At 38.6% G+C, this 25,972-nt stretch overlaps 8 protein-coding genes across 9 annotated transcripts; all 8 read left to right on the top strand.

Annotated features, from left to right (window-relative positions):
• Nucleotides 1-1,952: 1,952 nt before the first annotated feature.
• On the top strand, nucleotides 1,953-4,714 carry LOC104738646 (uncharacterized protein At1g01500). Its single transcript, XM_010458815.3, has 2 exons — nucleotides 1,953-3,560; nucleotides 4,062-4,714. Exons 1-2 carry the CDS (start codon nucleotides 2,796-2,798, stop codon nucleotides 4,293-4,295), a joined length of 999 nt encoding a protein of 332 aa, XP_010457117.1. The 5' UTR covers nucleotides 1,953-2,795; the 3' UTR covers nucleotides 4,296-4,714.
• Nucleotides 4,715-4,814: 100 nt separating this feature from the next.
• On the top strand, nucleotides 4,815-7,983 carry LOC104738644 (C-terminal binding protein AN). The gene is made up of 7 exons (XM_010458814.3): nucleotides 4,815-5,541; nucleotides 5,751-5,916; nucleotides 6,038-6,168; nucleotides 6,287-7,069; nucleotides 7,245-7,292; nucleotides 7,377-7,490; nucleotides 7,588-7,983. The coding sequence occupies exons 1-7, from the start codon at nucleotides 4,954-4,956 to the stop codon at nucleotides 7,657-7,659; spliced, it is 1,902 nt and encodes a 633-aa protein (XP_010457116.2). The 5' UTR covers nucleotides 4,815-4,953; the 3' UTR covers nucleotides 7,660-7,983.
• Nucleotides 7,984-8,114: 131 nt separating this feature from the next.
• Nucleotides 8,115-10,308, top strand: LOC104738643 (protein REVEILLE 3-like). The gene is made up of 8 exons (XM_010458813.3): nucleotides 8,115-8,529; nucleotides 8,632-8,689; nucleotides 8,821-8,944; nucleotides 9,047-9,172; nucleotides 9,280-9,393; nucleotides 9,505-9,614; nucleotides 9,693-9,752; nucleotides 9,847-10,308. Exons 1-8 carry the CDS (start codon nucleotides 8,339-8,341, stop codon nucleotides 9,877-9,879), a joined length of 816 nt encoding a protein of 271 aa, XP_010457115.1. The 5' UTR covers nucleotides 8,115-8,338; the 3' UTR covers nucleotides 9,880-10,308.
• Nucleotides 10,309-11,071: 763 nt separating this feature from the next.
• LOC104738642 (putative serine/threonine-protein kinase At1g01540) lies at nucleotides 11,072-13,973 on the top strand. Its single transcript, XM_010458812.3, has 7 exons — nucleotides 11,072-11,911; nucleotides 12,419-12,523; nucleotides 12,605-12,727; nucleotides 12,816-12,986; nucleotides 13,079-13,208; nucleotides 13,310-13,519; nucleotides 13,614-13,973. Exons 1-7 carry the CDS (start codon nucleotides 11,349-11,351, stop codon nucleotides 13,731-13,733), a joined length of 1,422 nt encoding a protein of 473 aa, XP_010457114.1. The 5' UTR covers nucleotides 11,072-11,348; the 3' UTR covers nucleotides 13,734-13,973.
• A 2,245-nt stretch (nucleotides 13,974-16,218) lies between these two features.
• On the top strand, nucleotides 16,219-17,451 carry LOC104738641 (protein BPS1, chloroplastic). Its single transcript, XM_010458811.3, has one exon. It carries the CDS (start codon nucleotides 16,219-16,221, stop codon nucleotides 17,257-17,259), a length of 1,041 nt encoding a protein of 346 aa, XP_010457113.1. The 3' UTR covers nucleotides 17,260-17,451.
• A 38-nt stretch (nucleotides 17,452-17,489) lies between these two features.
• On the top strand, nucleotides 17,490-19,687 carry LOC104738640 (mitogen-activated protein kinase 11). Of its 2 annotated transcripts, none has more exons than XR_759802.3 (6): nucleotides 17,490-18,105; nucleotides 18,186-18,315; nucleotides 18,402-18,539; nucleotides 18,630-18,962; nucleotides 19,120-19,307; nucleotides 19,394-19,687. XR_759802.3 is itself a non-coding variant. In XM_087485125.1 (6 exons), the coding sequence occupies exons 1-6, from the start codon at nucleotides 17,945-17,947 to the stop codon at nucleotides 19,561-19,563; spliced, it is 1,113 nt and encodes a 370-aa protein (XP_087341251.1). In that variant the 5' UTR covers nucleotides 17,659-17,944; the 3' UTR covers nucleotides 19,564-19,687. The 2 variants fall into 2 exon arrangements, 1 of the variants encoding a protein (XP_087341251.1); XM_087485125.1 differs by having other exon boundaries at nucleotides 17,659-18,105; nucleotides 19,127-19,307.
• Nucleotides 19,688-20,191: 504 nt separating this feature from the next.
• LOC104738639 (uncharacterized) lies at nucleotides 20,192-25,075 on the top strand. Its single transcript, XM_010458805.3, has 3 exons — nucleotides 20,192-21,295; nucleotides 22,212-22,763; nucleotides 22,867-25,075. Exons 1-3 carry the CDS (start codon nucleotides 20,432-20,434, stop codon nucleotides 22,975-22,977), a joined length of 1,527 nt encoding a protein of 508 aa, XP_010457107.1. The 5' UTR covers nucleotides 20,192-20,431; the 3' UTR covers nucleotides 22,978-25,075.
• Nucleotides 22,907-25,075, top strand: LOC109128793 (putative receptor-like protein kinase At5g24010). The gene has a single exon (XM_019235782.2). The coding sequence runs from the start codon at nucleotides 23,391-23,393 to the stop codon at nucleotides 24,873-24,875; it is 1,485 nt and encodes a 494-aa protein (XP_019091327.1). The 5' UTR covers nucleotides 22,907-23,390; the 3' UTR covers nucleotides 24,876-25,075.
• Nucleotides 25,076-25,972: the final 897 nt, after the last annotated feature.

Raw genomic sequence — 25,972 nt, 5'->3', positions numbered from 1 at the left:
TATCTTTTAAGTTAATTAAAAATTTTATACTAGTATTGTAATTCTAATTAAAAAAAATTATTAGAAAACCAAATTTTTTTACTCGAAATGAACAAATATATCTTTTTTTTGGGTTAAAGTATAAGGAGAGCAAAAAAAGAAAAAAAAAATATTAAAGAAGATAATGTGGTCACTCAAAAATGCCAATATTTCCTTTTTATTCCATTATATGATTTGAATTGTTCTAAAGTTTTATGTATATGAAATTTGATCTAATAACTGAGTCCTGGCTAAGCTATCCCACCATCACCAGTTTGCCAATTCTACACGAATTCGATTCTCCAAATAAAGACAAAACCCCAAAAAAATACAAATACATAAAGAAAATATATACATTTGTAATGGGAAACAGCTATATATTTCCACGTGTTTGCCCACGTAGATTTTTTTTTTTTTTTAATTTTCTCTAATAAATAAAATATTTGTTACGTCCACGAATTATACAAGTGGAGCAGCTTTTTTGTATACATGTCACTACTATGTTTTGGATTGTGTTTGGCTTGCGCGTGAACCACACACAACGCTGCGACTGCGAGTATACGACGAAACGAGACGTGACGAGATTTGTAGTATTCTGGGCCACTTAGAGTGGAATCTCAGGCCCACTTCTCTCATGTTTATATTTTTATTATATACTTTTTATTCTACAAAATTTTCAAAATTTGTATATATTAGTTTTCTTTTGAAAAGGCGGCTTAATATATAGTCAATTCTTAGCCATCCCTTGGTCTTACCATCCTCAGCGTCTGATCTAGACCGTTGATTCCTACTTTGACTAAATTAACCCAAGAGGAAAGTAACACAATTGACCTAAACGACTCTTTAATTATTTGGCTAACTTTGACAAAAAAAACACTCTGCTTTATAGTTTGACCAAAATTGAAAATGGTATTATTGATGGTTTGAATACTAGTTACAGCAGCTGCTAGTTATGGGTTTGCTTGTTTTTGACATTAATTAGAAGAGTCTTATCTTGTTATTTTTTTTTACTAGTTTTAAGTTAACTGAAAGAAAAAATAAATCTCATCTTAACCATTAGAAATATGTCGTGCTACAGAAATACTATAACAGACAGTGTTTCTGTATGTATGTGGTGGATATACGTACAATCAGGGATCGTATAGTTATCTTAACTATTTGAGATGAGCATTATATAATTGCAGACTATACAAATTAAGGATTAACAAAGTATATATTATAGTATCAGTTGATTAACTTCTGCGTATTATAAAAATCCAACGTCAGCGTAAAATACGATTACGAATTAATTAAGTGTTAACTAAAAATTACGAAATGTATTACTAAACTTTTACAAGGAGATCTAAAATACGGTCAAAATCATACTACTACTACTACTACTACTACTAAGCTACTACATGATGCAATTAAAATCAACTTAAAGTAAACCTCCGACACGGATCTTCAGTTGCGGACATACACATGAGTTGCAAAATTGTTATTTAAAAATAAACGATAATTAAAATTATGATGTCAGATTAATCTTATTAGTATGATTAGATTCGTCTACTTACTTACCTAATTGGATGGTGAAATGACAAAACCCCAATCTTTTCGGTGTAAACAAAAAAAGAGAAGGAAGAAGAAAAAAAACATTATAGCCGGCCTATAAATAATGTATATCCAAAGTTGGTCCAATTCATCCGACAAGATCTCCGATCCAACGGTGAGGAATCCCTTATAATTTTTCTTTTGAAAACAATACATAGATTAGATAGATCAAAAGGGACGTCTACTAAAAGAATATAAATGGTTATGATTAAAAATAATAATTGCCGTACGGTCAATGACCCGAATGAGTAAAATGAATTTTGCTTTATCGTGAATCATTCTTTACTAAATATACTGTAAAAAGTTTCTCGGGTTTAATCGCTGTCGGTTTCAGAAAATAAAATAAACAAAGCTATATATCCATTAACTTGTGGATAGTACGTTTGGTGAGACAGTATCATCATCATTCATTGTAATATATCATCACTTCACTTATACACTCAATGCATGATGAGTGCATCCATCTCTTCTTCTTCTTCTTCTTCTTCTTCTTCTTCTTCTTCTTCTTCTTCTTCTTTTGGGTGGTAAAATAGATATGGTGATATTATAGTCCATGCAATTTTCAATGATCATACAGGTAAACATTAAACAATACAGGGCTTATTGGGCTGATCTTAGTAAACGAGGTGTGTATCTTGTAAACATGGTCATAATTTTAGGATACACATGAATAAAAAAACTCAGACTTCCACCACATAATAATGTTTTTCAAAACTTGTGTAGTTTGCATTTTTTTTTTTAAGTTGGTGTAAGATAATTTATATTAAGCCCAGTCCAAAAATTGATCTAAGCCCACTTAAGAGACCGAGAGGATATATTGTGGCCCAGTCTTGAAAGGAAAAAAAAAAGGCACACGTGCGAGTCACACACGAGGAGGGTATTGTTGTATCTTGTCGGTTTCTTCTTACCTTTGACCCCTCCGTAATTTACTCGGCGTCAAACTTATTTGTAAGAATTTGACTTTTTATTTTTACCTTCCAAGATATCTGAAACCCCCAAAAACCTAAACCAACAAAACAAACAAACAAACAAGAAAAAAAATAAAAAATAAAGAGTTGCTGTTCGATTCCTTCAAACTCATTCATCATCATCTCTTTGTTTCTTCTCCTCCTCAATCCTTCCAAATTTTTCATCAATTCAGATTGCGAATTTGGTTTTTTTTTTCTTGAATCAAATCTGTTCTATAGATGATTTCGAAAGATCATCTTCATCAGGATCCTTTTGGCTCCACTACCACCACCAAATCGTACCACATGAATACATCCTCCGTATCGCCGCCGCCGTCTTCGGCATCTTCGATTGCGTTGTCACAATCATCTTGGCTTGAGGTTCGTTTGTTCTACGTCCGTATCGCTCCCTATGTTGTTGAGAACGTCCCTGACTTTCTCACCCTCCGTCACCCTCCCCGTGAAACCGGCGCTTCCCTTGAGGTTAACGGCGTTCGGGTTCCTTCTTCCCAGACGGCGTCTCTTAAACTCCGCCGTGATAGAGTCGACCGTGAAACCTCTGAGGTGACTTACGTTAGCACTGAGACCGTGCGCGTTACCGGATGCGTTGATGTCGAGGTTTACGATAACGACGATATGGTCTTGTGTGGGAACCTTGATAGGATCGAAGGTGCGTGGAATAACGGAACTGTGAGTGATCCCAAGACTGGATGGGGTATGGATTGTTACATAGCTATGGGCAACGGACACGGCTCGGGTCCTTCTTCTTCTTCTTCTGCGTTTTTCCACCCAAAGCGTGGTGTTTCGTCTCCGTCGGTGGAGGTTTATATAGCTGGTTGTTGTGGCGGTGTTCCAGTTATTTTGACCAAGACGATTCAGGCTAGTCCAAGGAGGAAGGTGGCTAGACACGTCACCCTCGACGCTATCCCTGAGGATGAGGAAGTTGGCAAAGAGCAAGACATTGCTACCATTGGTAACGATTTGGCCCGGCAAAGCAAAGTACAGGTATGATTCGGATTTCTCAATTCTCTTTTTGACGATTGTCTGTGATTCGGATTTAGAACTCTCTGATTGATGATTGTACCAAGCCCGCAAGTGACTATTCTTAACTTAAGATTTGGGATTTTAAAAGGTTACTTCTTTGGTCCTGTATGCATTTTGTAGTTGATATTTGGTTATTATTATCACTCGCAATTTTCTGGTAAACTTAGCTTTTGATTGAGTGTTTTCTATGACTCTACTGCTGATTCTGAAAATTTAGACTGTTGATGTTACAAAGTCTTATCTCTGCTTCTTCTTGAGTGTTTTCTTGTGTAATCTACAGCTGTATTTGAAACTTTTGGAATGTTGTCTGATCAGCAGTTGAAATATAGTAATATGTCAAGAGACAATTCTTTGATATCTCCAGAGTTGTTAACATGGATTATCATCTCTGTTTGCATATAATGGCGTGAAAAGCTCCCACTTTTTTGGTTCTTAATCTTGTTTGTCGTTTGGTTTATGCAGATCATGGAATCAGAAGCTGATGATTACGATGAGTCTGAAATGAAAATGGCACAGAGGTACTACCCAGAAGGGATGTATGTTGACGAGGATGGTCAACTCTCATGGTTTAATGCAGGTGTCAGAGTTGGAGTTGGGATAGGCCTTGGGATGTGCCTTGGTGTAGGCATTGGAGTTGGATTACTCATGCGTTCGTATCAAGCAACAACGAGTAATCTTCGTAGGAGGTTTCTCTGATCATCATCACTTACCACCATCAACTAAAAACCCCACTTAGACACGTGGAGATCCTAAGAAGAATCATGACATAGTAAAGATAGAATTTTGGTAGATAGAGATGTATAGAGCTTTTGGTTTTCAGCGGTTTGTTTCCCCTCTTTTGCGTATATATAATCGGCTCTGTTCATATACTTTTAGTAGCACACGAGCGAGTTCCAATCTTCCCTTAGTCATGTGTTTTTTTTCTTTTTCTTTCTCTTTCTCAAGTCTGTGTCTATGTCGTTGCTCTTGTGTAGAAAGAGATTTCGTGTTCTTGTTGTTGTTAACTCTGGAGTTTGTCCTTTGGTGTGGCATAGGGAGTGTACATGTTTCACCTGTAACTTGGTTTGCGTTTTGTCAGTCAATGGCATCATAATTAAATAAAAACTTTACGGAAACGCAGTCGTTTTATCTTCACGCTAACGGTGTCGTATTAGGGCGAGCATCAGCATCGGAAGTTTGGACCAAATAAATATGCCTTTCAATTTGTTTAAAATTGCACTTGAAGCTCTTAACTTATGATAGATGCAATTTAGCCCCTTAGATTTATCAGAGTTACAAAATTGAACCCTAAATCAATTATGTTCCCAAAATCAAAATTTCACTCCTCGAGAGTAGGGAGAAGAAGAAGAAGGAGATGAGCAAGATCCGTTCGTCTGCGACAATGCCACATCGCGACCAGCCGTCACCGGCGTCGCCTCACGTCGTCACACTCAACTGTATCGAAGATTGTGCGCTTGAGCAGGACTCCCTGGCCGGCGTTGCTGGTGTCGAATACGTCCCTCTCAGTCGCATCGCCGATGGTAAGATCGAGTCCGCCACCGCAGTTCTCCTCCATTCCCTCGCATACCTTCCACGTGCAGCTCAACGCCGACTCCGTCCTCACCAGCTCATTCTGTGCCTTGGCTCTGCTGATCGCGCTGTCGATTCCACACTCGCCGCCGACCTAGGTCTCCGACTTGTCCATGTAGATACTTCCCGAGCCGAGGAAATCGCAGATACAGTCATGGCGCTTATCCTTGGACTCCTTCGACGGACGCATTTACTCTCTCGCCACGCGCTTTCTGCATCTGGATGGCTCGGATCGCTTCAGCCGCTTTGCCGAGGAATGAGACGGTGTCGTGGTATGGTTTTGGGTATAGTTGGCAGATCTGTATCCGCTCGATATTTGGCTAGCAGAAGCTTGGCCTTCAAGATGAGTGTGCTCTACTTTGATGTCCCAGAGGTACGTATCTTCGCAATGTCGATGGAGATGCCAATAGAGAGTGTTGTTATTAGGATGATACTCTTTGTTTCTTTATAATGAATATAATTGTGGAACGGTTTAGAGGTGTTTCGCTCCTACATGCCTAATCTGCATATTACGAATATGCTATTCATTCAAGTTCCTCTCGCTTGGATTGTTGTCAATAGTTTGTGTTTGCATTTGTCCAGGGAGATGAAGAGCGAATCAGGCCCTCGAGATTCCCACGTGCAGCGCGAAGAATGGATACATTAAATGATCTACTAGCAGCAAGTGATGTCATTTCGCTTCACTGTGCATTAACAAATGACACGGTTCAGATCCTCAATGCAGAGTGTTTGCAGCATATAAAACCTGGTATGAGTTTTCTTCTCTGGTAGTCAAACTGATGTTCGGTTCTCCTTGTTATGTATATTGAAGATGGTGGACTTTCTGCTTTCTCTCATTCCCTTTAGTTCCGGTTGATTTTATATGATAGGGGCTTTTCTTGTAAATACTGGAAGCTGCCAGCTGTTGGATGATTGTGCTGTGAAACAACTTCTAATTGATGGCACTATAGCTGGCTGCGCCCTTGACGGTGCTGAAGGTCCACAATGGATGGAAGCATGGGTATCAATTTCTTTTTCGTTGACTCAACTTCGTATTTGTGCCTGCCTATTCTCTTGTTGCATCATCTTCTCTCTTTATGTTGTTTACCCTGCATTATTACATCTTGTTTTAATTGCAGGTGAAGGAAATGCCAAATGTGTTAATACTACCTCGCAGTGCAGACTACAGTGAGGAAGTATGGATGGAAATAAGGGAGAAGGCCATCTCTATCTTGCATTCGTTCTTCTTAGATGGTGTAATACCAAGTAACACCGTTTCTGATGAGGAAGTTGAGGAAAGTGAAGCAAGTGAAGAAGAAGAAGAACAATCACCCATCAAACATGAGAAATTAGCAATAGTGGAATCGACCAGTAGGCAACCGGGAGAAAGTACTCTCACCAGCGCTGAGGTCGTTCGTAGAGAGTCTAGTGAATTAAAGGAATCTCTGAGCCCTGGTCAGCAACACGTTTCTCAAAATACTGCAGTAAGACGTAGCAGATCCGGTAAGAAAGCCAAAAAGAGACATTCACAGCAAAAATACATGCAAAAAGCGGAGGGTTCCTCAGGGTTACATGAAGAAAGTACTTCGCGAAGAGACGATATTGCTATGAGTGACACGGAAGAAGTATTGAGTTCCAGTTCTAGATGTGCTTCTCCTGAAGATTCCAGAAATAGGAAAACACCTCTTGAGGCAATGCAAGAGTCTTCCCCAAATCAGCTTGTAATGTCAAGTAAGAAGTTCATTGGAAAGTCGAGTGAGCTTCTGAAAGATGGATATGTAGTAGCCTTGTATGCAAAAGATCTCTCGGGCCTCCATGTTTCCAGGCAAAGAACGAAAAACGGTGGTTGGTTCCTCGATACGTTGTCCAATGTATCCAAACGGGATCCTGCTGCACAATTCATTATTGCATACAGAAACAAGGTAAACCTTTCTCTCTCTCTTCCTTTTCCTTAATCATACTTGCCATGCCTTGTTAAAAGTGGTTGGGTGAAGAGCATGTGCCTCTTGTTGCTCCATGAGCAAAGCCCATTTACAAAAAAGCTAAAATATTCTTATGAATGGCTAATTGATTTTGGTGCATGAACTTGCTTTCCAGGACACTGTTGGTCTGAGATCATTTGCTGCTGGTGGGAAGTTACTGCAGGTACCTCTTACATTACAGAGTGTTACTTCCATTGATCACTCGAAAGTGCTCTTGTGGAAACTAAAAGTGGTTGTGTGTGTGCAGATCAATCGAAGGATGGAGTTTGTGTTTGCTAGCCATAGTTTTGACGTGTGGGAGAGTTGGAGTCTAGAAGGTTCTCTGGACGAATGCCGGCTTGTTAACTGCAGGAATTCCTCGGTAAGTCTCTGACCTAGTACAAAAACGCCCGAAAAGGAAAAACCCCAATTCTTGGGAAAAAGGACTGATTTGTGTAAATGTTAAAACAATGTTGCAGGCGGTGTTGGACGTGCGTGTGGAGATATTGGCAATGGTAGGAGATGATGGTATCACACGTTGGATTGATTAGAAAAAGAAATAGGGTCTCTCCAGTTGTGAGTTTCTCTCTTTTCTTTCTTTTAGTTACTTTTTTACATTCTTAGGATTCACAGACCAAAACAAGCACCCATTTTTGTGTGTTCCTTCCAAAAACGGTGTCGTGTGTTGTCTAGTTGGTATCAACCAACTTATCTCTGTAATCATTGTTTATTCTCTCAGTTTGTAGAAACATCTGATGAGCTTGTCTAAGAGAGAGAATTTTGTTGTTTGTTTTTGGGTCTGGTCGTGATGAACTAAGAGAGACTTGTGTGGTTTGGTTAGTATTTTTGAAATAGATTTGTGTGTTTGCTGCGTCGTCTGTGTTCCCGAAACCATCTTTACGGAATCAAAACCAGCTCTGTATGTCACAAATATTATTACTGCCTGGTTACGATCGTTATCCACGTGGCTCGTCATCTGCCGTGGATTAAAAATTTATGCGTGGCGTCAAAGTCCACATGGCCTCTAGTTGTTAGTCCCACGCTCTGAACCAGAGCAACCGGCTCCTTACACGTGTTCGGCTTAAATCAATTTAATATCTCAAATTACGCTTGTACCCTTGTCTGCTTCTCCAAGCCGGCGGCATATAACAGCATCAGCTCCTCTGTTTCAAACAGTTATATGGTGACGATAGTAAAATCCTAGTGAAGCTCATTGTTATCCCTACGAATATGAATTTAGCTGGTTTCAACACTCTTACCCACACCCAAACGGCAACGACGATACCAGTGACCGCAAGGAAAAATATGATGTCGTTTTCTGAGGATCCGACGAAGAAGATTAGAAAGCCGTACACAATCACCAAGTCTAGGGAGAACTGGACGGAGCAAGAACACGACAAGTTCGTTGAAGCTCTCCATTTGTATGCTTTAACGGATTCTACCTCCCTCTCTGCCTTCTTTTATCTGACTAAAATCCCATATGAAATCTTTTATCTGATCATTCCTGTCAATTTTGATTACAGATTTGACCGGGATTGGAAGAAGATCGAGGCCTTTGTTGGATCCAAAACGGTGATCCAGGTAATTCAAGATTCGATTTATACGATTTGAGTTGTCTCTGTACTGTAACTACATTGATGAAACAGTAGTTTCTTGAACTCTCTGTTCTGCGTTGGATTATGATGATTGATGCAGTATTATTGGTTTGGTAGATACGAAGCCACGCACAAAAATACTTTCTCAAAGTTCAGAAGAATGGGACTAACGAACATCTCCCACCTCCTCGACCAAAGAGGAAAGCCAATCATCCTTATCCACAGAAGGCTCCTAAATCTGGTAAACTTTCATCTCTCTCCTACTTTACCTTTTTGTTGTTGTCTTTCTAGTCGTCTCAAGTCTTTTATCTCAACCTCTCTCATGCTTGTGTTTTTGCTGCAGTTGCTCTTACATCGTCCAACGCATTGCTTCAGCATGACTACTTATACAACACTAATTCACGGCCAGTGATTAGTAGCACTCCTAAGCATGGATTAGTGCGTTGCACGCCAAATTCAGTGATTAAAGGTACTCTATGTTGCTTGTTTTTTTGCTGTGGATTGGTGTTAGTAACCTGAAGCTATGTTTGTTTGTTAAGTTGATAATAATGTGGGGTAACGAATTTGGGATTGTAGAGGAACTGGGAGTCACAGAGAACTGTTGCAGTACTAGTACTAGTAGAGATAAGCAGAGAACTCGAACCCTTACAGAGAAAAATGACCAAGAAAGTTGTGGGAAGCCACATAGAGGTAAACGATTCTTACTTTGCACATATCTAACACAAGATTCGCTCTTTTCGATGTATACTTACTGACTATGACTTTGTTTGTTTGTTTGGTGTTGTTGTTTTTTCAACACAGTGATGCCTAATTTCGCTGAAGTTTACAGCTTCATAGGAAGTGTATTTGATCCTAAAACAACAGGTCATGTCCAAAGATTAAAGCAAATGGATCCAATAAACCTAGAAACGGTATGTTAATCACAAACTCTCTGCTCGGGAACTTGTCTGGAATCGAAAAGTTTCGTTAAGACTGTTTTTGTTCATTAGGTCCTCTTACTGATGAGAAATTTGTCTGTAAACCTGAGGAGTCCTGAGTTTGAAGAACAAGTAAGTGTTAATCATTTTTGACTCTTGAGAACTGCGATTGAGAAGTAACAAATTTTCGTATGAGCTTACGGTATGATTGCTATGTTTTATGCAGCGGAAGTTGATATCATCATACAACGCCAAATAGAGATTTAAGTAGAATGAGAAGAAAGAGAAGAGACCATTACTCTATCCAGTGGTATTAGGCTCAGTGTCTAGAGTCTCATGTCGAGCTCACATTACCTGAGACTATATGACTAGACCAAAAGATTGAGGCGGTTGTACATAAAAGTCACATCATAGTAGACATATCATAAAAGTCCGTGTAGAAAGGCAGACACTAGCGTTTGTTTTTGTAATATTCAATTGTTACTTTAGTTTTTTTATACGGAATGGACTACGGCATTACTGGTTTCATCCCTACTTGAAGACTACGGACGGAAGACCAGCTGAAGCTTGGTGGTTATTTATTTAAGGGGATAGCTGATCGAATAGGTTACGTGCCTGAACATGTATGTTTATATGCTAAAACACATACTTCAACATAGTATAAGTAATTCCCACACACAAGGAAAAAGTTTTTGGTACTCCACATAACTCATTACTTTTCTATATTAGGTAAAATAAAAAAACTTCATATAAACTTCATATAAACTTCATATAAACTTCATATAAACTTCATATAAAGTTTTTTTTTCATATAAAGTTGTAGAAGAGAAAAAAGTTTTTTTTTTTAATATAGCTCACTCTTACTCCATTAAAATATCGAAACTACAAAACGAGAGGGGATAACAAACCACCATCGACCGAAGGAAGACTTTATATGAAGTCATGCAACATCGGGAGGTCGGTCCAACAACGACAAATGAAAAAATAATGCTGAGATATTAAATTAAAAAGACACGACACACTCTATTGGAGACTTAAAAAGTCTGACAACGAGAGAGAAAATAAAATTAATAGTAAACCACAAATTAATAATTAATTTATTATTAATTAACGACACATTAGTAGTTACGGTTCACTGCACGGTTTACTGCAATTGTACCAATATATTCGACACGGTGAAATCGCAGATCAACGACAAATGAATGATCTACGATTTCACCGTGTGGAATATACTACTAATGTGTATGTAAACCACAAATTAAGATTATTGGTACAATTGCAGTGAACCGTACCCTTATCATAACCAGACCACCCCCAAGTCCCAACGGCTATCGAGATCGTGGTATTTACCCAAAAACTCCTCGAAACTTTTTCAAAAAGACTTGTTTAATTTCCACTTTCCTAAAAGGGTAATCTCGACATTTAATAGTAACCTTCTCTCACCGTCACCCACTGAGACAGGAAACTCAAAAAGACAGCTCATTCAATACAGATCACTCCAATCAAAACCCTTCTTTCTTTTTAATTCCTTCCTTTTTTTTTTGATTTATCTATTTGTTGTTGTGTTAATAGTACGAATCTTTAGATTGGTTGTTCTTCCTCGATTCAACACTTGATGCGGTGAAGCACATGTTTTGGCCGGAAAGTTTTTTTTAGTTATCTCCGGCACATGTAATGCGAAGTAACCGGAAGAATCTATAAACTAAAAAAAGTGAAAGTAGTAGTACGATGTCGGTGTACGATGCTGCTTTCCTCAATACTGAGCTTTCGAAACCGACATCGATCTTTGGTCTCCGGCTATGGGTTGTCATCGGAATCTTACTCGGATCTCTTATTGTCATTGCTCTCTTCCTTCTCTCCCTCTGTCTAACTTCTCGCCGGAAGAATCGAAAGCCGCGTCACGATTTCGCTTCCGCCGCAGTAGCCACGCCGCCGATTTCCAAGGAGATCAAGGAGATTGTTCCGGCGCAGACGCAGCCTGTTCCGGCGGAGATCCAGGTCGATATAGGGAAGATCGAGCATCGAGTGGTGTTTTCAGATCGAGTGTCGAGTGGTGAGAGTAGAGGAACGGCTAGTGCTAGCGAAACGGCGTCGTATTCCGGCAGTGGGAATTGTGGGCCGGAGGTTTCGCATCTTGGATGGGGGAGATGGTATACTCTCAGAGAGCTTGAAGCGGCCACGAATGGGCTTTGTGAAGAGAATGTTATCGGAGAAGGTGGTTATGGGATTGTCTACCGTGGCGTTTTAACTGATGGAACCAAAGTCGCCGTCAAGAACTTGCTTAACAATAGGTACTGTTTCGATTTTTGATTCTAAAGATCCATCCTTTACGTATTTTTAGATAAGGGTTTTAGGGTTTCATCATAAAGTTTGATTCTGTATTACTCGTTTCTAGATTGGGGTTTTTGGTATTACCAATTGTGGATTTTGCAATGTTGCGTAATTAGGGAATTTTATTTGTAGTCTGCCTCTGTATTGAAGTTTGTGTCTGATTCTATACTTTATCCTGTAATGTGCTTAGATCCATTGAGGTAAGATGCCTCTGGATTTTTTTTTTATATGTAGAGAGCAGAGGTAGGTATGAGGGTTTAAGAGTGATCGCAATCAGAGTCCTTCTCTTATTTAACTGCAATGTTGTGGTCCTGATCAAGAGTTGTTATTATTGAATTTTGATGTAATGTATAGATTATGTCAGGGTCACATGTGTGTAACGTCTTTACTAATAATAGACTATGCTTGTGGATTTTGATCTTTATGATCTGTAAGATTTGTTGTTGGTGTTGTCCTTTAATTGCTAGGGGTCAAGCAGAGAAGGAATTCAAAGTAGAAGTGGAAGTAATTGGGCGTGTACGGCACAAGAATCTCGTTAGGCTTTTAGGGTATTGCGTCGAAGGTGCATACAGGTAAACTACCCCTGTTGGTGTTTTGCTTTCCGGTATTACAAAAAGCAATGTTGTGATCTAATGTCGGGTTCTTTGCTACAGGATGCTCGTGTATGACTTTGTCGATAATGGTAACTTGGAGCAATGGATTCACGGTGATGTTGGCGATGTCAGCCCTCTAACTTGGGATATCCGTATGAATGTTATACTCGGGATGGCAAAAGGGTATTAATCCTAGAATAGCTTTTGATTTGTGTCCTCTATGTTTATAAGCTACATATAGTTGTATGTAAAACCTTTGTTATATCTGCAGATTGGCGTATCTACACGAGGGTCTTGAACCAAAGGTTGTTCATAGAGATATAAAATCAAGCAACATCTTGCTTGATCGCCAATGGAATGCAAAGGTTTCGGATTTTGGACTTGCTAAGCTCTTGGGTTCCGAGAGCAGTTATGTTACTACCCGTGTGATGGGAACTTTCGGGTAAACTCTTAAACTCATTCACTCTCTCCTCCCCATACAAGCTGTAGGAATCTTTGGAAATAACTTTAACTTGGTGGGGTTTATTTGTTTAGTTATGTAGCACCAGAATATGCTTGCACCGGAATGTTAAACGAGAAGAGTGATATCTACAGCTTGGGAATATTAATCATGGAGTTAATCACAGGAAGAAACCCGGTTGATTATAGTCGCCCTCAAGGAGAGGTATTTAGCTATTCATGGCTGCACCGGAACATTAAACCCTGCTTGATCGACTTCATCTATGCTTTTGTTAATTTGTTTATGATGTGTTTTTGTGGTTTTAGACGAATCTAGTGGATTGGCTGAAATCAATGGTAGGGAACCGAAGATCAGAAGAAGTAGTTGATCCGAAAATACCCGAACCACCATCCTCAAAGGCTCTTAAACGAGTGTTGCTCGTAGCTTTGCGTTGCGTAGATCCTGATGCAAACAAGAGACCTAAAATGGGTCATATCATACACATGCTTGAAGCTGAAGATCTACTCTTTCGAGATGTATATATACAAGTCATTTTTTCCCTTTTCATTTTTTACATCTCTTTACGAGTTTGAAAGATGTCTGACTGAAGCTTGGATGATATATTCGCAGGAACGACGAACGACAAGGGACCATGGAAGCCGCGAGAGACAAGAGACAGCTGTGGTTGCTGCGGCGGGTAGTGAAAGTGGTGAGAGCGCTTCACGGCAACATCAGCAAAAGCTGAGGTGAAAAAAGAGTCAACTAAGGTTAAGTGACTTTCCATTTCACACGGCCATTATATTTCAATTTTTTTCCCGGTATATTATTGTCTCACTTACCTAATATTTTCATTCTTTGGCTCTTCGAGTCTTCTTTTGGCCTTACGGAATTAACTTTCTTCTTCTTTGTAACCCTTTTGTCAACGAACGATCACATTCACATGTCATTATAAGTTATTTATATGTAATGTAATGTTTGGACTTTGGACCCGACCTCGAAGCTATGTTCGGCCCCTAGCATAATAAGCAGGGGATTGGTCGATGGATTGAACTTATCGCTTTAGAACCGGTATGGGGCAAAATGGACCCACAAAAGGACTCTTTAAGCTCACGTGATTGATTGTGTTTCCACACAAATAATCTAAAATTATCTCCACCATGGATAGAACAAGTTGTGATTATCATCAATCTTGAAATTTTCCAAGTTGCAAGAATTTGAAAGCAGCAGGGTCGAATATTAAATTTACAATCAAAGTTGGATAACTTGCTTGTCTTCAAAACACAATATAAGTACACACTTGTCATCGACCGACGACCGGATTCTCTTCTCGTGTAGGAGGAAAACGTAAACTTAGAGGCAACTACTTTTCTATATGAAAAAAAAAGTTACGAAAAATAACATTACTAAATCACTGATATACATTTCTCCAAAGTCATTCCGTTTTGTAATACTTTGCTATTTCTTGAAGAAAACTAAACCACCCCAACAAAGCTTTTTTTGTGGGAGGAGAAAGAGTAAAATATGTGTATGTATTGCGTACACAAACGTCGATATATATATATACATGCACCATCTGATAATTGACAACAATAAATATTAATAAATTTTTCGTCACTAACGAAAAAAATAGTAATGTTTATAGCACATTATATATACCTTGTTTGATTAAAACATATATGTACAGTAACAGTACTAGCATTAAATCATAAATCTAACAGCAGAGTTATGTAACGTCTACGTGACATGAGAGATATTTTCATTTGGTTTTAAGATGATGTCACTTACAAAAAACATGTATATCTATCTTTTCCAATGGGATACTTAGCTAGTAATTAATTACTTTTTGGAAAAGAAAAGTCAGTATAGAAAATCATTTGATTAAAAGAAAATACCCACTAGAGCCTACCTATACTAAAAATAATTGAATGATTGAGAGAATACAAAACTAAACGATCAGCAAATTCTGAGCCGTTAGATCCGCTGGCTAGAATTGACTTTTTCCTCTGGTGTACAGTAACTAAAACAAAATAACAAGTAGGCCCGAATTGACCAAACACATCGTAGCCGTACACGCATTGATCTGTCATTTGAGTGTTTCCGTCACAGCCCCGTAACTGGAACCTAGTCTCCTATCATCCCACACATTCGTCCGTCCGTCTACCACCAAAATCAACGTCAATAAAAACCTAATTTAATATTTTATTATTATATTTATCAATTTTTAGTTTGCTTTTGTTTGGTGTTATCTGTAGAAAAATAAGGCAACTTTGTGTTTGGTCCATATATGAATGAATACATGAACAACGCGTTTCAGTAAAACCTATCTATCTATCTTTCCTGGAAATTTCTGTATCCGCAAAAAAGTATAGTCTTTTGATTTGTCGGTAAGAACAAACACTGATCCTTGTCGCACTTTTCTTGTACTATTAATTAAGATTTGTATCTCTCTGACACGTCTCTTTTGATTCCCTTTTTTTTTTTTTTCTTCTTCTTCTTTTAATTCTCTCCGTCTCTTCAGAAACTTCTATCAGGCGAATTCGAGTTTCATAGTTTTGGAGTTACCGGTGTAGTTTTTGTCCAGCGATTCCATCTCTTTAGGTGAGCTTTATTTACTTATTTATTAGTCTGTTTGCCTTCATAGTTTTGTCTGCGCTTCATGTTGTGTCTGTGATTATCTTGTGTTTGGATTTGATGTCTTTCATCTCTTTCCTATGTGAATTTCGACATGGGTTAATCGGATTCTTGATTTTAAGATCTGGGTTTTGCTTTATATACCCGTAAGTTGGAGATAGTTGTAGCTTCTTAAGGTTGAATCTTGGATCTATTTGATTTGAAAGATTTTTAGATCTTGGAACAATTAAATTATTATTGGTTGACTTTTTTTTGTATGAGTTCTAAATTTTAACTGAAGAACATGATTTGATGTTGCTTGTGTTTCTTTGTTTTTTTTTTTTAAGATCTGTTGAGAAGAGATGGACCATACTTTGATAATCCAAAAGACGAGAGAAAGTGTTTTTAAAGAACATTTGATCTTTGTATTTGGATCTAGTAGTAGTATGGATCCTGAATACAATCAAAGTAATGATCTTTTTGTATTTGGATCTTGTAGTAGTATGAATCCAGAATATATTCAAAGGAATTTTCTTTTTTTGTTTTATGGTATGTGACAATTGATATGCTATCTTTCTTCTTCTTTCTTCTGTTTTTTTTTGTTTTCAGTTGAAACTTTACAAAAATGGCTCGTCCACAAGACCTTCCACGGGGTTTCTTCCCTTTTGGAAACCCGTTCAAGAATCTATCTTCAAAGAACTCGGTACTGCCCTCAAAGCTTCTCTCACTCTTGAACAATTTTGAGACGAACTTAGCATCCTCTGTTAGAAACCTTGTCCCTAAGGAAAAGACCCAAATCCTTACTGTTTCATGGATGAAACTAGCCATGGAATCTCTTTGCGAGACACATAACAGTATCAAGACCCTTATAACCGATCTTGAGCTTCCTGTATCAGATTGGGAGGATAAGTGGGTTGATGTCTATCTTGACATCAGTGTGAAGCTTCTTGATCTCTGCAATGCCTTTAGTTCTGAGCTAACCCGTCTCAACCAAGGCCATCTTCTGCTCCAGTTTGCTTTGCATAACTTAGAGGCAAACTCTCCTCAGAATCTGTCGAAAGCCCAATCATCACTAGACAGCTGGAAGAAACATATTGGTTCCAAGAACCCGAGAATCGAAAACTGCCGTGCAATCATGAGCAGTCTTGTTCAAACCTTGAACCTCCCCAAGGTGAAAAACTCGGCCAAAGGAAAAGTCTTGATGCGGGCTCTATACGGTGTGAAGGTTAAGACCTTATACATCAGTGGTGTATTTGCTGCAGCGTTCTCAGGTTCATCGCAGATTCTGATGTACCTTACAGTCTCAAACGAGCTTCCATGGGCACAACCCTTCATGGAAATGCAGAACACCATGAACGCAGAAATCAAGAACATTTTCTTATCAGAGGGGCTAACGGTTCTGAAAGAGCTCGAGGCAGTTGATTCAGGTGTTCAGAAGCTTTACCCTGCGATCCAACAAGGGTCAGTAGATCCCATTTCGCTGCAACCGTTGAAGGACTCGGTCACAGCATTATCGGATGGGCTAGATCTTGTTTCGAAAGAAGTGGATTGTTTCTTCAAGATTCTGTTATCGGGGCGAGACACATTACTGGAGAACCTCAGGTCGATGGGCGCATCAACCATGTTGGCAACATCACCAAGAAAGGCTGCCGGAAAAAAGTTCTGATAAACTGTGATTGTTGTGTGTACAGATGGTCTAACCTCAAGTGTTCCATCTTGGTATTGGATGTATTGTCATTAGGGGTTTGTGATATTGTAGTCGTTTGTATGAGATGCTTTGAAGAAAGTACTATTTGTATAAGTAAAGGTATTATAAAACTTATCTATAAAACTCTATAATATGCACATCTTGAAGCCATCCAGATCCAAACATATATTAACTCCTATTATAACCATAAGTTAGGTCAGAATCGTATGGTGAAAATTTCGATGAGAGTGCTAAATACGTTTTTTTGGTTTGAATTATCCGGTTCGGTTAGGTTTGATATCTTTTCTTTTTGGATTTGAGTAGTCCGGTTAAAAAGCACATTGACTTATAGACCAAAATCAAGTCGTCGTCGTCCTCCTCAAAAGAAAAAGCAATGGCGTGAGTTGATTTTCACTCACGGGTCATACGAGAAAACTCGTCTTCTTCTTCTTCTTCCTCTCAATTTCTCATCAAAGGATTCACACTTTCACACGTTTTTTTCTTGTTCCTCTTTTTAAACCCCACAAACAAACAACCCTCAACACGCTATAATCTTTTCTTCCAACTCCTCTTTTTTCTACTTATTCCCGCGTTATTTATAGTATAGCTCTTTGTTTTGATCTCATTACCTCAATTCAGTATCTGTTGGAAGAAAGAGAGAGATATGTCGACGGAGGCATACTTCGGTGATGACAGCAACAGAGGGGTGAGTATCATTGGTGGTCGTTATGTTCAGTATAATGTGTATGGCAATCTCTTCGAAGTTTCTAAAAAGTATGTTCCTCCTCTTCGTCCTATCGGCAGAGGCGCTTCTGGCATCGTCTGGTCAGTCTTTTTCTTTTTATATGTCTTGAGTTTGAAGGATCGATCATTTCTTGATCTCTATGTATAATTTTCTGAATTAGTGCTGCATGGAATTCGGAGACGGGTGAGGAAGTGGCGATCAAGAAGATTGGTAATGCATTTGGCAACATCATCGACGCTAAGAGAACTTTGAGAGAGATTAAGCTTCTTAAGCATATGGATCATGACAATGTAAGCTTTGTATTATCCTCCAAACGTTTTTTTTTCTTGTAGATGATGATGATCTGGTTGCGGAGTGATGATATTTCATCTCACAGGTCATTGCCATTAAAGACATAATACGACCACCGCAGCGAGACAACTTCAATGATGTTCACATTGTCTTTGAGTTAATGGACACTGGTCTTCATCACATTATTCGCTCAAACCAACCGTTGACCGATGATCATTCACGGGTACACACATAAACCTCTCTGCATGTGTTATTCTCTTTTGTTCGAACGCTCTCAGGTTTATTTATTATCGTAGATTCCATTTTTGTGCAGTTCTTCCTGTATCAGTTGTTGCGAGGACTCAAGTATGTGCATTCAGCCAATGCGTTGCATCGTGATTTAAAACCGAGTAACTTGCTCCTGAATGCAAACTGTGACCTCAAGATTGGGGATTTTGGACTCGCGAGGACTAATTCAGAGACAAACTTCATGACAGAATATGTTGTTACACGTTGGTACCGAGCTCCAGAGTTGCTCCTCAATTGCTCAGAGTACACTGCAGCTATCGATATTTGGTCTGTTGGTTGTATACTCGGTGAAACGATGACCAGGGAGCCATTGTTTCCGGGCAGCGATTATATTCAGCAGCTTAGACTCATCACTGAGGTAATTTTTTACTTTCATCACTTGTAACTTGTAAGGACCACAAAAAGGAAACTTTCATAATCAATATTGAACCATCTTGTTACTCTGTTTGTTCTGTTTTTCTTATTTGAAGATCCATAAACAAACTCATATTTGGTATATCTTTTTCAATACACAGCTTATAGATAGGTTCACCAGATGATTCAAGCCTAGGTTTCTTAAGAAACGACAACGCTAGACGATACGTAAGACAGCTTCCACAGTATCCAAGACAAAACTTTGCCGCTAGATTCCCAAACATGTCGGTTAATGCAGTTGATTTGCTGCAGAAAATGCTCGTCTTTGACCCAAGCAAACGGATTACAGGTAAAGAAGGAAAGCCTTTACATGTTTCTTTCTCTTTAGATGATTGCGTTTCGTGATAGTTTTGAGTCTTTTTTGCTGAGTTGCAGTTGACGAAGCTCTGTGCCACCCATACTTAGCGCCGTTTCATGACATGAACGAGGAACCTGTATGCGTGAGGCCGTTCCATTTCGATTTCGAGCAACCTTCGTTGACAGAAGAGAATATCAAGGAGCTTATATATCGTGAATCAGTCAAGTTCAACCCTCAAGATTCTTAGTCCGAGGAATCTTGAAATGAAACACACAACAACTTTACTTTCTCTGTATGTTTCATTAAATTGCTGATATAGTAAAGCATGTAATGTTTTTTTAAATTTAATTTCAGCTCTTATTACGAATAAACTACCTTTTTTTCCTCTCTAACATATCATCACGATTCCTACCAGAAACATATCATCACGACTGAAAAAAAAAAAAAAAAACATATCACACTGTCACGAATATGAAGTAGGTTATGGTATGGCTAAAACAAGGGAGTAGGTTAATGGGTTTACCTAAAGATATGTGGTATATTTTTTTTCTCTTTAATTTAAAATTTACTCGTGAACAGTTGAATGTACCTTACCTAACTTATCGGTTTATTATGGAAAGTCATACTATTAACAGTTAGAAACATAATTAAAATCAAGTATAATCAAACATAACAAAATAAAATCAAGTCTTACCAAAACAAATCAAAAAAAAAAAATCAAGTAATTACCAAAAAAAAAGCATTGATCATTCGAATATAGTAGATTTGACCGGTACTAATCGATAGAGTCAAATATTTTCATGCCATTTCTATATTTGTAAGTAAATAGATAATTACATTCCTATAATCTAATCAAATTTTATTCTTATTCTCTTAATAAGAAAAGATAAAAAATAATGGTTGACACGAATAAGGACTCAATCACGACGAAATATCAAAATCGTTTCATCTTTTTATAGAGTCTCCTCTCTGAAACCTCTCTCCCTCAGTGTGACTCATCACCACCACAACGACAAAATAAAAACAAAAACCAAATAAAACGGCGTAGTTTTGGTAAAGGCTTCTTCGTCGTTGTTCTCATTCGCCGGAAAAAGTTTTTGTTTTTTTTTTCCGCCATGGGAGACGAGAAGAAAGATCAAAAGCTTTCTTCTTACTTGAAAGCTAAAACCTTTACACATTTTTCATTCTATTGGCTAACGTCGAAGCTAATCTTGTTAACCCTAGCCATTCTTTTCTCTGTTCAGTTCGTTTTCTACCCTCTCAATTTAATCTCCTCTTCTTATCAACCAGTCGGATCTCTCATCAAATTCTCTGTTTCACCAGTCGGATCCGGATCCAAACCCGTTCCAAACCCGGAACAGACTGATCTCAAGCACGTCGTTTTCGGAATCGCCGCGTCTGCGAAGCTCTGGAAACACCGTAGAGACTACGTGAAGCTCTGGTGGAAACCAAACGGTGAGATGAACGGCGTCGTTTGGCTAGACAAGCACATTGCCCAAAACGACAACGTCTCGGCCACGTTGCCACCGATCAAAATCTCCTCCGACACGTCGAGATTCAAGTATAAGTACCCGAATGGTCTCCGGTCGGCGATCAGAATCACGAGAATCGTCTCGGAGACGGTGAGGCTTTTGAACGGAACAGAGTCTGAGAAAAACGTGAGGTGGATTGTGATGGGAGACGACGACACTGTGTTTTTCCCGGAAAATCTCGTCAAGGTTTTGAGAAAGTACGATCACAAACAGTTCTATTACATCGGAAGCCCGTCGGAGAGTCATATACAGAACCTCAAGTTCTCTTACGGGATGGCTTACGGAGGAGGAGGGTTCGCTATTAGCTACCCGTTGGCTAAAGCGTTGGAGAAAATGCAAGATCGTTGTATTCAGAGATATTCGGAGTTGTACGGCTCCGATGATCGGATTCATGCTTGTATGTCGGAGCTCGGTGTTCCTCTTACCAAAGAAGTTGGCTTTCACCAGGTTAGTCCCTCTCTGTTTTTGTTTTGTTTTTTTCTCCTTAAAATTAATAAATAAAAGTTAATACGGGCTTAACTCTAGTATTTTTTTTTTTTTCTTGTTAATTTCCATTGGTGTGTTTGGTCGCAAATATAAATTTATTCATTTTCACATTTGATTTTTTTTTAATTTCCAATCCAAAATCACATCTTCTGTTTTTACTTTTAAGGTACAAGATCTTAGGTAGGTTTTGTTTAGGAAACGTAATAACTTCAAAATGCATTTATTATTTTTAGGCAAAATCTTTTAACTAAAACTGCCAGATTTTCATTAAAGATTCATATTTTTTATCAATTGCGAAAGCTGTTACTATCTACAAATTCATATATACTTTTTGTGAGTTTTAATTCTGATTTTATTTATTTTTGTCGATTTTTTGTTAAGACCTTTATAAATACCACATCACCATAACATAAAATAAAAACATTTTTATAGTGTAGTTTTTAGTAAAATGTATAATATATTTGTGGCGATAATCGCGGCACTCACATAGATCTTAGGCACACATAAGTCATTGCGAGCACTAAAGCGTAATAACTCTCAAGTCAATTAATGTCGTTGGTAGTTACATACGTGTTCATCTTACATTCCTCCGTGCGTTTACATTATTATTCCATTTTAGAAAAAAAATATTGTTTTTTGCTTTGATTTACATTACTCTTTTGTTGTTCCTATGATAGATCTAGGAACATCTAAACCGAAATCTTCTTTCTAATCAAACGATAAAATATCAAATTTATATCGATTTTTGGAATCTCTGTCCCCCCCACTATTTTCTCGATCTTCACTTATCGTTAATAACGTTGATTAGAAAAATTATTATTAAAATATTATTGTGATTCACATTATTGTTTTGATTTGTGTTGTGTATAACAAACAGATTGATTTATACGGGAAGCTTCTGGGCCTGTTATCAGCCCATCCACTGGCTCCTCTAGTATCGATCCACCATCTGGACTTAGTGGATCCAGTATTCCCAAACATGGGGCGAGTCAACGCCATGCAACGTTTCATGGTCTCAGCAAAACTCGATTCAGCGAGCCTCGCGCAGCAGTCAATCTGCTACGACAAGGCGCGCCGATGGACCGTGTCTGTCTCTTGGGGATACACAGTTCAGATCATACGTGGCGTGTTGTCAGCTAAAGAGATGTTGATACCCACGCGCACATTCATCGATTGGTACAAGCGCGCGGAGGAGAAAAGCTATGCTTTCAACACTCGTCCTTTCAGCAAGAACGCGTGTCAGCGTCCGCGTGTGTATTACCTCTCAAACGCGCTTCCTGATTTGGCGTTACACAGAACAGCTAGCGAGTACGTGAGGTGGTATGACATGTGGGATCCTGAATGTGACTGGCATATGTCGGATCCTTCGGAAATCGAACGGGTCATTGTTTATAAGAAACCCGACCCGGATAGATGGAATAGAGATAGGGTTAGTTTTCTTACCTTTACTTGATTTTGAAATTTACTCTTTTTGTTTTATGAAGATGCAAAATTAACCTTATTCTGTGGCTGGTGTAAATTAAATATTTCAGGCTCCTAGAAGAGATTGTTGTAGAGTACTGCCTACGAAGAAGAACGGGACGATGGTGATCGATGTAGGAGCTTGTAAAGATGATGAAATTGTTGAATTCCCTGTGAAGTAGAGACAGTACGTAATCTCCTTTTATTTTATTTTTTAGTTTTATCTCATCTTAACAAATCTCTTATATGAGTTTTCACTTCACACATGTCACATGGCATAGAGAAAAGACAACATTTTTGAAGTCTCGAATTTTATGTAGATGTATATCTTCTTACTTAATAATAATCTCTTTGGTTACCATTTTTATATGTGGGAATCACCGTCATTTAACAACTAATGGGTTTTTTTTAATCCAAAAATATATTATGGATTGTGGGCTTGGCCCACTAATATAGACACAATTTAAAAAGAGACAGTGAGAGAAAGAGCTGGGAAATGACGCGTTGACTCAGTCTCAAACTCGGCCAAACCCAAAGCCAATGAAAGTCATATTAAACTTATTGATTCGTCTGATCACATTCCTAGTTTGCGATAATGGCGATTCGCATTGGGGGTTTCCTTCTCCTTTTCTCTGCTTTCTTCGCTTTCTCCGTCGCTATCTCCTTCTCTCCGGCCGACGAGTACCTCGTAGATTGTGGCTCAGTCGTTGACTCCACCGTCGACAACCGCCGCTTCATCGGCGATGATTCGCCGTCCAACGTAATCCTTTTCTCATCAGAAGGATCCATCATCACTCTTCAATCGGAAAACCCAGCTCCGAACCTTCTTCCTCAGATCTACAAGACGGCAAGGGTTTTCACGCGACAAGCCAAATACGAATTCAACGTCGCCGACAAAGGGACTCTCATGGTACGTCTCCATTTCCATCGCTTCAATTCCTCCAGAATCGATTTCAGTGATGCCCAATTCCACGTCACGGTTAACGGATATGTCGTGCTTAGTAATTTTAGTGGCCATGATGATGACGACGACGACGACTCGCCAGCTAGTTCTGGTCCTAGGGTTAGGGAATTCTTGATTTGGGTCGATGTTGGAAAAGTCGTTATCAGGTTTGTTCCTAGTAAAGATTCCAACTTTGCATTCGTTAATGCTATTGAAGTTATTTCTGCACCTAAAGATTTGATAGCAGACGTAGCAACCTCTGTATCCAATGATGGAACTGAGCAATTCAGTGGCTTAGTTAGACAAGCATTGGAAGTTGTTTACAGAGTCAATGTTGGTGGAAAAAAAGTTACTCCTTTTAATGACACTTTGTGGAGAACTTGGGTTCCTGATGAGACATTCCTCAAAGTCGCTGATGCTTCTCAGAAAGTTTACTTCTCTGGTAGGATCAAGTATAGGCTTGGAGGGGCAACTCGTGAGGTTGGTCCTGATAATGTTTATAACACTGCCCGTGTGGTGAAGAGCAACAGTGGCAGCGTTTCTCGGGTTAATATGACATGGGAGCTTCCAGTGAGCAGTGGCTACAAGTATCTAATCCGGTTGCATTTCTGCGATATAGCTAGTATGTCAATTGGTATGCTATACTTCAACATCTACATCAATGGGAATTTGGCGTATCAAGATTTGGATATCTCAGATGCCACGAATTACGTCTTGGCTTCCCCGTATTACATAGATTTTGTGGTGGATGATGAGTCTTCTGCTTCTTCTTCTTCTTCTTCTTCTTCTTCGGGTTTGATAAGCGTTAGTGTTGGGCCATCTAGTAAGAGTGTTGAACACGCAGTTGATGCCATCTTGAACGGAATTGAGATCATGAAGATGAATAACACAATGGGAAGTCTTGATGGGTTTGTTTCCACGGAAATGATACTTAACCGTTGTCCCAACAGAAGAAACCTTAGCTTGTTTATGTCAATGGTGGCGTTCATGTGTATCTTGCTGAGTGTTTACATTGTGATTCAAAGGAGGAAAGCTAAGGACGGATTCGGCTGGTTAAGGTTATCAGATAATGCACCAGAAGATAACAATTCGAAAACCGCAGATCGAGTTGGATCGGAGTTTGCCGTGAAGCTTTGACAAGTTAAAGCTAATAACTTATTGTCGCGTATTTTCTTCTCGGGTACTACGTTTCAGTTAAGTATCCTCTCTGATTATATTTGTTTTGTTTCATAAGCGTGTTAATGTAATTGTTATATATAGAGAAAGATACGTGGTGTGTATATCTCTGGTGAGACTTGGAGATTGTTGATATATGTATTGAGTTCTTTACACTTCAATCCTCTTTCCCCTTGTTTGGTGTCTCTCCGAGGAATTGATCTCTTTCTGTTTGTATTTATGGGTGGGATTAATTGACTTATAATTCTTAGAAACTTGTTGGAATCGAACCGAAACCAGCCTAGACCAATCAAATCGAAAGGACCCAATTATTATTAATTTCTTTTTTAGGACCCAATTATTTACCTTTAGTATTTAGTTTTTCATATATGGACGGTGGTTTGTGGTTTTGGTGTATATTATATTCATTCACTTAAAAAAACTTTTAGATGTAAATTCGATGCTGAAAGGAATACAAACTGATCGAATAAAACAAGAAAAGAAGTAGTATAAACATAGAAAGTCAAAACATAAGTGTGATGTATGTAATGATGAGGAGAAAGAAAGAATGTGAATTGGGAATGGGCCTGAATCATCTTTTCCTCGTTGGCTTTAAAATTGACATATTTTGTAGACACGCGTGAGATTCGTGGACGGAGGAGACTGTGACACTCGTAAGTCGACATATGCCGCGTGTCTTTTACGCACGTACGTACGCTCGCTCGCGAGCCGACGATCCTACCAAAACCGAACACGGACCAGATTCTTTACAACCATCCAATTTGGGATATATCACATCTTTTTTAGCCCCTCCCCACTTCTAGCCACTTTTCTCTTTTAATAATTATTGCGTCATTAATAGGAAGATTATTAGGTCTCTTGAATAATGGATTTCAACTAAATTCTTACAGGATTTGTTGTTGTTGTTGTTTTGTATGATATGTAAAAATGGTGTTATTCAATATTTTATCTTATATTAGACATAGACATAGACATATACACACAACTAATACTTGATAGTTTAATATTATGTTTTAGAATGTATTTGGACATGTTTTAACAGATCAAGTAACCTAACA

The sequence above is a fragment of the Camelina sativa genome, chromosome 14 (assembly GCF_030686135.1).
Source record: "Camelina sativa cultivar CO46 ecotype springtype chromosome 14, ASM3068613v1".
Lineage (NCBI taxonomy): Eukaryota > Viridiplantae > Streptophyta > Magnoliopsida > Brassicales > Brassicaceae > Camelina > Camelina sativa.
The sequence above is the reverse complement of the archived record's forward strand: the minus strand, read 5'-3'. Positions and strand labels throughout refer to the sequence as shown.

Excerpts from the sequence above, each read along its gene's own strand:
- LOC104738646 (XM_010458815.3), top strand. The coding sequence starts at position 2,796 with ATGATTTCGAAAGATCATCTTCATCAGGATCCTTTTGGCTCCACTACC. Across the intron at positions 3,561-4,061 it reads CCCGGCAAAGCAAAGTACAG|ATCATGGAATCAGAAGCTGA; the intron begins GTATGATTCGGA and ends TGGTTTATGCAG.
- LOC104738644 (XM_010458814.3), top strand. The coding sequence starts at position 4,954 with ATGAGCAAGATCCGTTCGTCTGCGACAATGCCACATCGCGACCAGCCG. Across the intron at positions 5,542-5,750 it reads TCTACTTTGATGTCCCAGAG|GGAGATGAAGAGCGAATCAG; the intron begins GTACGTATCTTC and ends GCATTTGTCCAG. Across the intron at positions 7,293-7,376 it reads CTGGTGGGAAGTTACTGCAG|ATCAATCGAAGGATGGAGTT; the intron begins GTACCTCTTACA and ends GTGTGTGTGCAG.
- LOC104738643 (XM_010458813.3), top strand. The coding sequence starts at position 8,339 with ATGAATTTAGCTGGTTTCAACACTCTTACCCACACCCAAACGGCAACG. Across the intron at positions 8,690-8,820 it reads GATCCAAAACGGTGATCCAG|ATACGAAGCCACGCACAAAA; the intron begins GTAATTCAAGAT and ends TTGGTTTGGTAG. Across the intron at positions 9,615-9,692 it reads ATCCAATAAACCTAGAAACG|GTCCTCTTACTGATGAGAAA; the intron begins GTATGTTAATCA and ends TTTGTTCATTAG.
- LOC104738642 (XM_010458812.3), top strand. The coding sequence starts at position 11,349 with ATGTCGGTGTACGATGCTGCTTTCCTCAATACTGAGCTTTCGAAACCG. Across the intron at positions 12,987-13,078 it reads CGTGTGATGGGAACTTTCGG|TTATGTAGCACCAGAATATG; the intron begins GTAAACTCTTAA and ends TTATTTGTTTAG. Across the intron at positions 13,520-13,613 it reads AAGATCTACTCTTTCGAGAT|GAACGACGAACGACAAGGGA; the intron begins GTATATATACAA and ends ATATATTCGCAG.
- LOC104738641 (XM_010458811.3), top strand. The coding sequence starts at position 16,219 with ATGGCTCGTCCACAAGACCTTCCACGGGGTTTCTTCCCTTTTGGAAAC.
- LOC104738640 (XM_087485125.1), top strand. The coding sequence starts at position 17,945 with ATGTCGACGGAGGCATACTTCGGTGATGACAGCAACAGAGGGGTGAGT. Across the intron at positions 18,963-19,126 it reads AGCTTAGACTCATCACTGAG|ATAGGTTCACCAGATGATTC; the intron begins GTAATTTTTTAC and ends CACAGCTTATAG. Across the intron at positions 19,308-19,393 it reads CCCAAGCAAACGGATTACAG|TTGACGAAGCTCTGTGCCAC; the intron begins GTAAAGAAGGAA and ends GCTGAGTTGCAG.
- LOC104738639 (XM_010458805.3), top strand. The coding sequence starts at position 20,432 with ATGGGAGACGAGAAGAAAGATCAAAAGCTTTCTTCTTACTTGAAAGCT. Across the intron at positions 21,296-22,211 it reads AAGAAGTTGGCTTTCACCAG|ATTGATTTATACGGGAAGCT; the intron begins GTTAGTCCCTCT and ends TATAACAAACAG. Across the intron at positions 22,764-22,866 it reads ATAGATGGAATAGAGATAGG|GCTCCTAGAAGAGATTGTTG; the intron begins GTTAGTTTTCTT and ends TAAATATTTCAG.
- LOC109128793 (XM_019235782.2), top strand. The coding sequence starts at position 23,391 with ATGGCGATTCGCATTGGGGGTTTCCTTCTCCTTTTCTCTGCTTTCTTC.